Raw genomic sequence first — 13,835 nt, 5'->3', positions numbered from 1 at the left:
CTGAAATGTGGCAAAAGGTCGCAGAGTTCAATGGGGCCGAATACTTTCGCAAGGCACTGTATTTGACTCTGTTGGTGGTTTAGAATTTTTTGCTTCAATGTAATTTTGATGTTGATAAAATCCCAGTAAAATTGGCCAAATTCCATAAGCAGGCAATTTTAGCTTGGATGTTAGCATATAAATAAAAAAATTCCCCTCACAGATACTTTGTATGGAACAACAAAGATATGACTTAAAAATAAGTTTTTTTTTTCGTAACTGGTTTGAGAATAAAATTATTTTGGTTGGTCAGTTACTAAATGAGGATGGATATCTACTTTCATATGGGGAATTTCTTGATAAGTTTAAAATTCCAATAACCCCGAAAGAATATGCAATTGTTTTTGATGCGATTCCAAGGGGTTTTATCTTTTTAAAATTCCTCTGTGGTTGATGTATAACAGATTTACATGAAAATATATTAATTGGCAATATTAACATCAAAGATAAATGTAGTAATAAACAGATTGGGAATATTGTTTGTGATACTACAATTCCCTCAGCAAGATTATTTTGGTCAAATATCTATGGTGATATACAATGGGGGAAAGCATGGAAAATTGCTAACAAATATTGTATCAGTAACAAGGTAAAGGAAGTTTCATTTAAAATGTTACATAGAATTTATCTTGTGAAACACGTTTTGGAAAGATTCAAGCTGAATTATTGACTATAAATGTGATTTCTGTGGAATGGAGGAGACAACCCATTTTGCATTTGTTTTTTTGCCTGTATTTATAGTAGACTTTTTTGGATTGACATACAGAATTCTGTTACAAAAAGAAATAGGACCGGTTGTACAATTTAATGGTTTTGATATAATGATTTATTTCAGAAATTATGACATTAATTAAATATACTAAATCTTTATCAAATTGCTAATTTCTTATTCACAAATGCAAATGGTCTAATTCAAAACCTAACTTTTTTCACTTTATATAAATTAATATATAAAATATATAATATATAAATTAATATGGCACTACTTCAACTAAAATGGAAAACAAAAAGGCAATTAAAACTTGTATTATAAATCAATTTGATTTGTTTGTTTAGGATTCCTAACCATGTAATTGTTTATGTACAGTTAAGGTCGGAAGTTTACATACACCTTAGCCAAATACATTTAAACTCAGTTTTTCACAATTCCTGACATTTAATCCTGGTAAAAAAAAAATCCCTGTTTTAGGTCAGTTAGGATCACCACTTTATTTTAAGGATGTGAAATGTCAGAATAATAGTAGAGAGAATTATTTATTTCAGCTTTTATTTATTTCATCACATTCCCAGTGGGTCAAGTTTATATACACTCAATTAGTATTTGGAAGCATTGCCTTTAAATTGTTTGACTTGGGTCAAACGTTTTGGGTAGCCTTCCACAAGCTTCCCACAATAAGTTGGGTGAATTTTGGCCCATTCCTCCTGACAGAGCTGGTGTAACTGAGTGAAGTTTGTAAGCCTCCTTGCTCGCACACGCTTTTTCAGTTCTGCCCACAAATGTTCTATAGGATTGAGGTCAGGGCTTTGTGATGGCCACTCTATTACCTTGACTTTGTTGTCCTTGAGCCATTTTGACACAACTTTGGAAGTATGCTTGGTGTCATTGTCCATTTGGAAGACCCATTTGCGACCAAGCATTAACTTCCTGACTAATGTCTTGAGATATTGCTTCAATATATCCACATAATATTCCGTTCTCATGATGCCATCTATTTTGTGAAGTGCGCCAGTCCCTCCTGCAGCAAAGCACCCCCACAACATGATGCTGCCACCCCTGTGCTTCACGGTTGGGATGGTGTCCTCTGGCTTGCAAGCCTCCCCTTTTTTCCTCCAAACATAACAATGGTCATTATGGTCAAACAGTTTTATTTTTGTTTCATCAGACAAGAGGACATTTCTCATGTGCAGTTGCAAACTGTAGTCTTTTTTATGGTGGTTTTGGAGCAGTGGCTTCTTCCTTCCTGAGCGGCCTATCAGGTTATTTCGTTATAACACTAATTTTACTGTGGATATAGATACTTTTGTACCTGTTTCCTCCAGCATCTTCACAAGGTCCTTTGCTGTTGTTCTGGGATTGATTTGCACTTTTCGCACCAAAGTACGTTCATCTCTAGGAGACAGTGTCACGCCTTGGTCTTAGTATTTTGTGTTTTCTTTAATTATTTGGTCAGGCCAGGGTGTGACATGGGTTATTGTGGTGTGTTTTTGTCTTAGGGGTTTTGTGGGGTGTCTACGTAGTCTATGGCTGCCTGAGGCGGTTCTCAATCAGAGTCAGGTGATTATCGTTGTCTCTGATTGGGAACCATATTTAGGCAGCCATATTCTGTGAGTGTTTTCGTGGGTGATTGTTCCTGTCTTTGTACTAGATAGGGCTGTTTCGGTTTTCACATTACATTTATTGTTTTTTGTAAAGTTCGTGTTTCTTTATTATTTAATAAACATGGATTGCAATAGCCACACTGCATTTTGGTCCGATCCTTGTTCTACCTCTTCGTCAGAGGAGGAGATAGAAGAGAGCCGTTACAGACAGAACATGTCTCCTTCCTGAGTGGTATGATGGCTGCGCGGTCCCATGGTGTTTATACTTTTAGGCGTTTTGAAATTACTCCCAAGGATGAACCAGACTTGTGTAGGTCTGCAATTTTTTTCTGAGGTCTTGGCTGATTTCTTTTGATTTTCCCATGATGTCAAGCAAAGAGGCACTGAGTTTGAAGGTAGGCCTTGAAATACAGGTACACCTCCAATTGACTCAAATTATGTCAATTAGCCTATCAGAAGCTTCTAAAGCCATGATATAATTTTCTGAATTTTTCCAAGCTGTTTAAAGGCACAGTCAACTTAGTTTGTGTAAACTTCTGACCCACTGGAATTGTGTTACAGTGAATTATAAGTGAAATAATCTGTCTGTAAACAATTGTTGGAAAAATGACTTGTGTCATGTACAAAGTAGATGTCCTAACCGACTTGCCAAAACTATAGTTTGTTTACAAGAAATTTGTGGAGTGGTTGAAAAATGAGTTTTAATGACTCCAACCTAAGTGTATGTAAACTTCCAACTTCAACGTTATGCTTGTTTGCATGTGACTATTCCTCGTTTGTTGATGTTTGTTAAAATTAAAAAAAGGGAGGAATTAATTCATTTTAAATGGACCGCACTTGCCAGAAATTCGTCACTCAATCGTTCCTCGACGAATGTGTTTTCAGCCACCTGTAGCTTGTGGGTGCTTTATGCTGTACAGTCAATTATGTTTGCATGTCTACTTATATTTACTATATCATTTTTAATATAAATCTACTGTATGATAGCTAGAAAATTAATTAGCTATTTAATGTTAGCCTGCCTAGCTACTTCTGAAGTAAAATGCTTTATTTGTACAATTTCCAAAAGCTAACCAAACAAAAACATAATTACTTTTACAAGACGTGTTTGTGCATTAGTAGCAGAATTTCTAACTTATGTACATTTGTTTTTACTTACACTTGTATGTTGAGGTTTTAGGTTTTGGTGGACATTTCTTAGTGGATGCACAATCATTGCAAATTGAATTATGGGGCATTTCAGGCCCCGAAGTGAACATAATTGTTCACTCGCAAACTCCATTAAAAACGAGTGCTGGGGGGCTTACGTTGCTAACTTCCCTTGCTTGGCTATTCATTTGGATTGACGACAAATATGTCCCCGGCGATTTCCCCCAAGGGCGTAACACGGAACCCAAACCGGCTGCGTGCGTGCGCCATTGTGCACTTGCTAGCTAATTTGTCCTGGAATATAAACATTGCGTTGTTATTTTACCTGAAATGTACAAGGTCCTCTACTCCGACAATTAATCCACTCATAAAACGGCCAACCGAATATTTTCTAGTCATCTCTCCTCCTAGGCTTTTTCTTCTCTTGACTTTATATTACGATTGGCAACTTTCGTAAAATTAGGTGCATTACCGCCACTGACCTCATTCGTCTTTCAGTCACCCATGTGGGTATAACCAATGAGCAGATGGCACTGGGTCCCTGCTTCTATAAACCAATGAGGAGATGGGAGAGGCAGGACTTGCAGCATCGCGTCAGAAAAATAACTGTTTTCTATTTTAGTCCTTGGAAACTTAGATGCTCGTTGGTGCAAGCAATAATTGAATAACATAGATTTCAAAATGTATTTTGCGACGCGACTGTTGTAGTCAGCCTGTTACGAGTTTGAAACGTAGCCGTTATGTCTGGGGAAGCACAGGCGACTATGTTGTCTTTTTTTAATGTATTTTTTTTAGATAGGATGACTCAACAACCAACATTAAAAACGAGTGCTGAGGGGCTTATTGTTGCAAACGTCCCTTACTTGGCTGACGACAAATATGTCCGCGGGGATTCCCCCAAGGGTGTAGGTTTGAAACGTAGCCGTTTATGTCAGGGGAAACACAGGCGATTTCATGTTAGGGGAGTTTGAGCCCGATTTACTATATACAGGCAAGTTCAACGTTGTGTCCTGTTTCGTACACGGTAGTGTGAAACATAAGTAGTATACGAGCTAACTAGCGTTCTAACGTTTCACTTGTGTATTTAGTCTGACGAGCCTATAACAACACAGGAGCCCTTTCATTTGTATGTAGACTACACTTCTTCGTGATGGAAAGGAGAGCAATACATTGCCAATTACAAAACCATTCGGACTCGAGTTTGGTCCAGGAAAACGTAAGTATGTCCAAAGTCATATGTTCTTTGTCAAACAGAATGAAAAGGAGTCTTAGAAAACAGTACCAGAAAGTTTTTAAAAAAGTATTCAATATTGTGTTGTACTTTTAAGTAACGACCCTCGCTAATTAATATCAACACTTATATTTAGTATTTTTTTTTTCTTCTCCCGTCTTCAGTAAATTTAAGATAAATTGCCCTGTGCCTGTAATTCCGTTACCAAAAACCCCAGGTCGTTAAGATATTTTATCATTTGTCTCAGGAGGGAAGGTAATAAAAGTTCACATAAGTAACAATTAAGGTAGACCTGTCAATTAGACTGTTTTACTGGTATCATTTTAGTTTAATCATTAAGTTATTTAAACTAAATTCTGTTACCAAATCAACAACAAGATTTCTGAAAAATAGTTAATGGGATTTATTCAATGGAATTTGCTACAATGGGAAATTATTGTAGTCACAAACCACATTGCACGTGCACTACGTTTTTTGATCGCCCCAATAGCAAAAACATGTATTACCTTGTTTAATGTGGCATGAACACAACCAGGCATGTTTTCATCAGATTGTAAAACTAATCACTTAAAGTAGGCTACCTGCGCATGTTGTCCACTCCAGAATATACTGAACAAAAATATAAATGCAACATGACACAATTGCAACGATTTTACTGAGTTACAGTTCATATAAGGAAATCAGTTCATTTGAAATAAGTTCATTAGGCCTTGATCTATGGATTTTACATGACTGGGCAGGGGAGCAGCTACGGGTGGGTGCCAGGTGAAGAAGATCCTGGGCTAGCATGGTTACACGTGGTCTGCAGTTGAGGCCGGTTGGACCTACTGCCAAATTCTCTTAAGCAGGTGTTGTCCTAAAGTTGCTGCTTTAAAAAAATAACAAGAATGAAAGTGTAGCCTATGCCTAGGCCAAATAAAGCAATTATTATCCAGTTCTGAAGACTGTAGACTGCTTCTATCCAGCCCATGATGTATAACCTAACTCAGTATGTTAAGACCATTCCTCGTCAGACTCACTGTTCCATCATGTGCGTGCCACACACGTGTCCCATGCTTAAGCTCCTCCACCAGAAAGGAATATTAAATAAGATTTGTCTGCAATTAGCATCTGCCAAGGCTTTAAATAACTATCTTTTGTCATGATTCGTCCAGTTGTAGCATTCAATTTCGTGCTATAGCCCAACAGTCGTTTGTTTTATTTTTCATGAAATAAACATTTATTTGTTTGGCCAATAGGGGGCGATACCATTTTATATCACAATGTTTTATTGGTACATAATCACGATAGGATTATTTAGGATAAATCACCATGTAAAGAATTACATTGATATCCGTAATTATGCATTTCTGACTACAAATCAGAACAGGGACCCATGAGGAAATTCAGTTTCCTCTATTCTGTTACCGGGTGTAAAGAGACTTCACTTACTCTAGTTCAATAACCAAAATAGATGTTTTCAAACTCAAGGAGTCATGTCATAGCTGACACCCCATTCTTTCTGCAGACATCTTTGAGTCTTAATTCGGAACAGATATCCCACATGGAAAATAATAATGGAAAACAAATAAGAATCTTGTATGGCGCAAACAATCCTATTTAGTATCTAAGACTTTATATATTTTGCCTTATGTCAGTGTATATGTGTCAGAGGTTGGAACCAGTTCAGGGAACAGAACATTAAAATAAGTTTCAATGAACAGAAACTGAACAGGAACGAAGGTGATCCGTACTGTTCCGGAACAGACCCGTTATTTTAAAAGCATGGGAAACGGTTAATAACATTATTTTTACAATCCATTTTTCCAGTCCCACAAAAAAAACGCAACAAAGCACCAATGCAAAGCCCTCAATCTGTAACAAAAGTTATTCCAGTGTTGACCTGCAAGCTGCAAATCTTTGACAGTGTGTTTAGGCCCCTCCCCCCTCTGAAGGATAGGCTACTGTACTGACGTTTCAAGCGTTATTCAGAAAATGGGAAATGTTTTTATTAGCTACAGAAGACTAGATGAATCTTTTCAATGCTATATGTATGGATACGTTGGATTTACTAACTACAAAAGGTAAGATGTGTTTTTCATTCTGGTGCTGCTCTGCATACACAAGCTTGTTAGCTCGGTAGATCTAGCTAGTTAGCTCAATGGACATTCAAAGTTTCTCCTTAGAAACCTCTCCTCCTAGGTATAATTCTGTGGACCTGATTCAGATAATGCATGTCATAACAAGATGCCCAGCGCTTCTAGACTCCTGAACCCTCTCTCGCTCTCTCCCCACCCTAAAATTTCAGTTGCATCTTGCGCTATAGGCTTCACTTGTTTACATGCATGATAGAGCAGGCAAGGTAGTTGTTTGTCCATCTGAACTGATGGGTAAAGTAATTTAATGAGCTAAATATAAACTTGATTTACAAGGTTAAAAACATGAAACTGAAAGAAACGATATAAACACCTTTTTTTTTAAACTTTTTTTTTTTTTAAACGGTACCAAAATGTATTTTGTTGGTTGGATGAGTGGAACGGGAAAAAATTGTGGTTCCGTTCTAAACTAATGGAAAATAGTTCAGGTTCCAACCCCTGATGTTACTGTTAACTAACTTAATCCTAGTAAAAATTCCCTGTCTTAGGTCAGTTAGGATCACCCCTTTTTATTTTAAGAATGTGAAATGTCAGAATAATAGCAGAGTGATTTATTTCAGCTTTTATTTTTCATCACATTCCCAGTGGATCAGAATTTTACATACACTCAAGTAGCATTGCCTTTAAATTGTTTGACTTGGGTCAAAGGTTTCTGGTAGCCATCCACAAGCTTCCCACAATACGTTGGGTGAATTTTGGCCCATTCCTCCTGACTGAGCTGGTGTAACTGAGTCAGGTTTGTAGGCCTCCTTGCTTGCACACGCTTTTTCAGTTCTGCCCACACATTTTCTATAGGATTGAGTGATTATGTGATGGCCACTCCAATACCTTGACTTTGTTGTCCTTAAGCCATTTTGCCACAACTTTGGAAGTATGCTTGGGGTCATTGTCCATTTGGAAGACCCATTTGCGACCAAGCTTTAACTTCCTGACTGATGTCTTGAGATATTGCTTCAATATATCCACATTTTCCGTCCTCATGAGGCCATCTATTTTGTGAAGTGCACCAGTCCCTCCGGCAGCAAAGCACCCCCACATCATGATGCTGCTACCCCCGTGCTTCACGGTTGGGATGGTGTTCTTCGGCTTGCAAGCCCCCCCCCCCTTTTTCCTCCAAACATAACAATGGTCATTATGGCCAAACAGTTCTATTTTTGTTTCATCAGACCAGAGGACATTTCTCCAAAAAGTACCATCTTTGTCCCGATGTGCAGCTGCAAACTGTAGGCCTTTCAGGTTATGTGGCTATAGATACTTTTGTACCCATTTCCTCCAGCTTCTTCATGAGGTCCTTTGCTGTTCTGGGATTGATTTGCACTTTTCGCACCAAAGTATGTTCATCTCTAGGAGACAGAACGTGTCTGCTTCCTGAGCGGTATGACTGCGTGGTACCATGGTGTTTATACTTGCATACTATTATTTGTACAGATGAATGTGATACCTTCAGGCATTTGCTCCCAAGGATGAACCAGACTTGTGGAGGTTAACAACAAAAAAATTCTGAGGTCTTGGCTGATTTCTTTTGATTTTCTCATGCTGTTAAGCAAAGAGGCACTGAGTGTGAAGGTAGGCTTTGAAATACATCCACAGGTACACCTCCAATTGACAATAGCCTATCAGAAGCTTCTAAAGCCATGACACAATTTTCTGGAATTTTCCAAGCTGTTTAAAGGCACAGTCAACTTAGTGTATGTAAACTTCTGACCCACTGGAATTGTGATAGTGAGTTATAAGTGAAATAATCTCTCTGTAAACAATTGTTGGAGAAATGACTTGTCCTTCACCAAGTAGATGCCCTAACCGACTTGCCAAAACTATCGTTTGTTAACAAGAAATTTGTGGAGTGGTTGAAAACTAGTTTTAATGACTCCAACCTAAGTGTATGTAAACTTCTGACTTCAACTGTTCAGCTATGCCTTTGGTCTCCCATCCAGGATTTTAACCAAGCCCTGCTCAGCTTTGATATTTGTCACTGACTACCAATGTGCTATCATGAGAACGATTGAGTAGTCTCCACTTAATAATGAAATGGATTCACTGCTGTTATTGGAGTCATTACTCTTCCTCCCCAACTGTGTCCCTCTATCTCTTCCCCTCCTCTCCTTCCCCTCCTCTCCTACTTGCTACTCCTCGCTGCGGACTTTGCGTCTTTCTTCAATAAGTGTGACGTTGCATGTGTCAGTGATGTCAGTGGTATGCAAGCGCTTTGAAATATGTATGTGAGACCTTAGAAGGTTTAGCTGTTTGATTTTAATGCAGTACTTGCAACATTTCTGTTATGTCTAAATGTTATCCAACCATGTAAGTCAGATTTTAAAATAATCTTTGCGTATTTACTGCCATGGATTACTGACCAGTTCCAGGTAGAACATACAGGAATCTTGTTAAATTCTTCTAGATCTTTTGTATGATTTTAAGAGTTTTTGGAAAATGTGGTCAAGTAAGAAACTGCGGGAAATATGACAAATTCTATTAACAAACTTTGCATCTGCACAGTTCTTTCAGTCTGTTTTTGTAAATCGTTGTGTACATTGTTAAAAGTAGTCCTTGTGCAGGTTTGAAATCATTGTTTTGCTTGGCATACATTTTAAGTGAAAGATCTAAGTCTAGACAGAATGTCTAGGAAGAGACGTTCTAATCATGTCTGTCAACTTGTCTGTACAGATGCGGCAAGATGGTGGACTGAACACAATCTGGTGGGTAATAACCTTCAATCTGGATAACAACACCAAACAAATCATAAGACTAGAGAAATGTATTGACAAATATTATGAAAACAAGCAAGAGCCAAACATGACAGAATAAGACAGGAAATCTATTTCAAAATGAAAACGTGACTCTTCTACAGACAGACAATTTTAATATTTTCACCACCGGGAATGGTAAAGGTCGAAACCGACATGTTAAAATCAATAAAGGATAAACTGGATATATTTGAACTAGTCAGTAAGGATATAAAAGAGTTGAAGGCAAGTCTCGAGATGAGTGACGAAAAAGCTGCAACATTGTAGAAAGACACAAATGAGCTCAAAGGGACAGTAAGATTGAAACCGAAGTTAATGAACTTAAAAAGGCAAACACCGTTCTGAGAGAAGCCTTACTTGACATAAAGACTAGATCCATGACGGAGCATCTGGTACTTACAGGTATCCAAGAGAAAGAAGTTCCTGTATCTGTAGTTTGAGTTCCTCCTTACAGCGCTTCAGATTCCACGGGAAGCCATCGACAAAATCTAACTCGAACGTGTACACTGCTTCGGGCAGAGGTATGGACTCCCGTTTGTTGTCAAATTTGCTTTCTTTAACGAAAAAATAATGGTTAAAAGCCTGGGTAAAAGATTTGCTGGCACGAAAATAGGCATGAAGGACCAGTTACTGAAGTAAAATGTAGAGCGGGGTAAAGTACAGATTGAAAGGGAAACGCGTAGCTCTCGTTGTCATTCAAATGTATATTGATAACCAGTTCTGAGATACAGACTACTCCAAATTAAAGTTCTTATAGAGGAGGCAAATAAGGAGCAAACAGAAAAGCTATATTTTTTTATCTTCAAATTTAACTAATTGGAACACAAAAGTACTAATTCAACATGGTGGAGATAAACTCAGTAAACAGAAGGCACAGTATGTGTGGTGTGTTTTCTTTGGGTGTTTGGGAAAGTGTGGTGTTGAGTGAGAAAGGAAATAGTTGCATATACCAGAACCAATGTATTGCTGTGAGCAGGGGTTGTGAGAGCTTTCAATTTTGCTCAGATGTGGGATATACATTTTATGATGAATTATACACTTTTATTCATTGTCCTAATGTGGTGGAACAGTGTTTAAAATATATTTTATTTATTGTCCTGTCATGGGGATTTAAAAATTATAATTTATTTACTTATTTATGATCCTATATTGATGGACTAGTCCACAATCCAATACCCTAGACACCCATCTGAATGACCCAGATACTAAGGAGAAGTCCCTAACTGTTTTATGGGCCTGCTGTAATGCGGCCAAAATGCAGTCAGAGACCAAGAGCAGCACCGCCCCCTCAAGATTCTGAGCCTGCTTGGCAGGGTTGGTCCTGCAAAGCCCCCTGAAGGGAGAGCATAATATACAAGGAAATTCTTAAAGCTGCTAATGAGAACCTTGACGAACTTGTACCTAGCCGGTGGGGATTCTGGTTGGGTGCCCCCACCTCGGCAGTGGCAGTGCTGGCAACACTAGCTGCAGTAGCCCATGGGGAGGGGGGGTCACACTCAGACATTCAGAGAAGGGGCAAATTGTGGCACAAAATCAAAGGTCTGGCTGCATAGAGATGCTTGGTAATATGGTCACTACGGGGGACCATCTTGTGGGTGTTTCAGGGTAAGGGAAGAAATCTGACCTCTATCTAGGACAGTTTTTAAAAAATCTCCTTTTTAATTTTTGGGGCACAGCTTTGCAGGCCTTCTCACACCGCTGCAACTGTATATGCATTTGTAAATCAATACCTTTTATTGAGGTGGGCTCTGGGATGGTGTAACAGTTGAGAATCTGGGTCTTTGGTTGTTGTGGGGGAAAGGGGTTGAGTGTTGGTATTATACAACTCTTGCGAGGGAGTAAAAGGTGTTGGGGACAATATAGGATGATTCACAATAATTGTTTGCTAAAATAATAATTGCTTGCCATAATGTAATTTTGGTAATGGCGAGACTGGTGAGGTAAAAGTCGTTTGCATAAATTGCCTACATTACTACAAATGTTAATAACTAATTATGGAAAATAAGAAACAGGATTTAATATATTTAAAGGCTATATATAATACAAATTGAGGTGATGGCAATGGAAATGCATTTGGCGGTTGATCTGCTTCTGTTCTATGGGTGGCACTGTGTGCTCCTTTCGATGGATTGATCCCGGTCTCTCCAGGGCTATGGGATCCTGGGGGTTGGGGGTGGTCTGCCGGACATTGGCATGACAACCCAACTCTGGATGAGGAAGGCTTTTAGTGGTGGAATAGTGGGAACTAATTGGAGGTTTGCTTATTAGCAATGCAAACATCATGTTACTTTTTTATTGGTACGTTTACAAACATGTATAGATAAATATAATTAAAACGTGTCTTATGTTAAGTGGTGGAGTAAGTATAGCCAGTTATAAATGTAATGGCTTAGCAGATAATAAGAAAAGACTATCAATATTTACCTAGCTAAAAGAGAAGGAATATAATATTGTTTACAGGGAACTCAACAATTTTAGATTCGGTTTTGTGGAAAAACGACTGGTGGAGCAAAATATATTTATCCCATTGGCAAAGAAATTCAAAAGGGGTGGTATTAATTTTGATCCAAATGTGCAAATTGTCCAAACAGATCAAGGTAGATGGATTATTTTAAATATGTTATTGGACAAAAAACAGATGGCTTATTAACCTATACGGTCCAAATAATGATGATGATGATCCAAGCTTCTTTGAAGATAAGGTTGAAGTCGGAAGTTTACATACACTTGGGTTGGAGTCATTAACTCATTTTTCAACCACTCCACCAATTTCTTGTTAACACTACTGTGTGCTTGACACAAGTAATTTTTCCAACAATTGTTTACAGACAGATTATTTCATGTTTAATTCACAGTATCACAATTCCAGTGGGTCAGAAGTTTACATGCACTAAATTGACTGTGCCTTTAACCTCTTTGGGCTAGGGGCGGTGTTTTCACGTCCGGACGAAAAGCGTGCCCAAAGTAAACTGCATGTTTCTCAGGCCCAGAAGCTGTGATATGCATTTAATTGGTAGATTTAGATAAACACTAAATTTTCTAAAACTGTTAAAATCATGTATGTGAGTATAACAGAACTTATTTGGCAGGCGAAACCCTGAGGATAAACCATCCAGGATTTTTTTTGTTTGAGATGACTGTTTTCAATTGGCTTTCTATGAGATACTAGATTTGAGGCATCTGGTTGCAGTTCCTATAGCTTCCACTAGATGCCAGCAGTCTTTAGAAATTAGTTAATGTTTTTCTTTTGAGAAAGGAAGAAGTAGCCCTTTCCTTTCTGGGTGTCAAGCCAAGTGGACTGTTTTGTTTGGGGCGCGCGACCTGAAGCTCGCTCAACTTTCATTTTATCTGCCATTGAACACAGTTTATCCAGTCTTAAATTGTATTGATTATTTACGTTTTAAAATACCTAAAGTTGGATAAGGAAAGTTTGGACCAAGTTTACAGGTAACATATTAGATCATTTGTAGTCATGTTGGGGGAGTTGGAACCGGTGCTTTTCTGAATCAAATGTGCCAAATAAACTGACATTTTGGGGATATAATGATGGAATTAATCGAACAAAAGGACCATTTGTGATGTTTCTGGGACATATCGGAGTGCCAACAGAAGATCTTCAAAGGTAAGGCATGAATTATATTGTTATTTCTGAGTTTTGTCGCGCCTGGCGGGTTGAAATATGATTGTCATGTGTTGGTATGATGGGGTGCTGTCTTCACATAATAGCATCGTTTGCCTTCGCCGTAAAGCCTTTTTGAAATCTGACACGGTGGCAAGAAGTTAAGCTTCATTTTGGTGTATTGCACTTGTGATTATGAAAGTTAAATAATTTAATTTGAATTTGGCGCTCTGCCATTTCACCGGATGTTGTCAAATCGATCGCGCTAACGGGATTTGATCCATAAGACGTTTTAAACAGCTTGGAAAATTCCAGAAAATGTCATGGCTTTAGAAGCTTCTGACTAATTGACATAATTTGAGTCAATTGGAGGTGTACCTGTGGATGTATTTCATGGCCTACTTTAAAACTCAGTGCCTCTTTGTGTGACATGGGATCTTCAAAAGAAATCAGCCAAGACCTCAGAAAAATAGTAGACAATGGGCCAAAATTCACCCAACTTATTGTGGGAAGCTTGTTTGAAGGCTACCCAAAATGTTTGACCCAAGTCAAACCATTTAAAGGCAATGCTACCGAACACTCAATTAGTATATGTAAAC

At 38.2% G+C, this 13,835-nt stretch overlaps 1 protein-coding gene across 5 annotated transcripts in view; it reads left to right on the top strand.

The window, feature by feature from the left end:
• Positions 1 to 4,068: 4,068 nt before the first annotated feature.
• The window catches only part of LOC109908142 (F-box only protein 6), a 36,975-nt gene continuing 27,208 nt past the window's right edge, over positions 4,069 to 13,835 (top strand). The window contains exons 1-2 of one of the 5 annotated variants that reach the window (XM_031794410.1): positions 4,120 to 4,723; positions 9,538 to 9,569. Coding sequence is in view for 2 of the 5 variants with exons in the window: in XM_020506648.2 (XP_020362237.1) it covers positions 4,658 to 4,723 (66 nt within the window). In the remaining 3 variants the exon portion in view is untranslated. Of the gene's footprint in view, positions 4,724 to 9,537; positions 9,570 to 12,882; positions 13,240 to 13,835 lie in introns of those variants that run through there. The other 4 variants (XM_020506648.2, XM_031794409.1, XM_020506651.2 and 1 more) reach the window with 4 other exon arrangements.

The sequence above is a fragment of the Oncorhynchus kisutch genome, linkage group LG17 (assembly GCF_002021735.2).
Source record: "Oncorhynchus kisutch isolate 150728-3 linkage group LG17, Okis_V2, whole genome shotgun sequence".
Lineage (NCBI taxonomy): Eukaryota > Metazoa > Chordata > Actinopteri > Salmoniformes > Salmonidae > Oncorhynchus > Oncorhynchus kisutch.
Note: the sequence above shows the minus strand (reverse complement) of the source record. Positions and strands in the feature narration are given on the sequence as shown.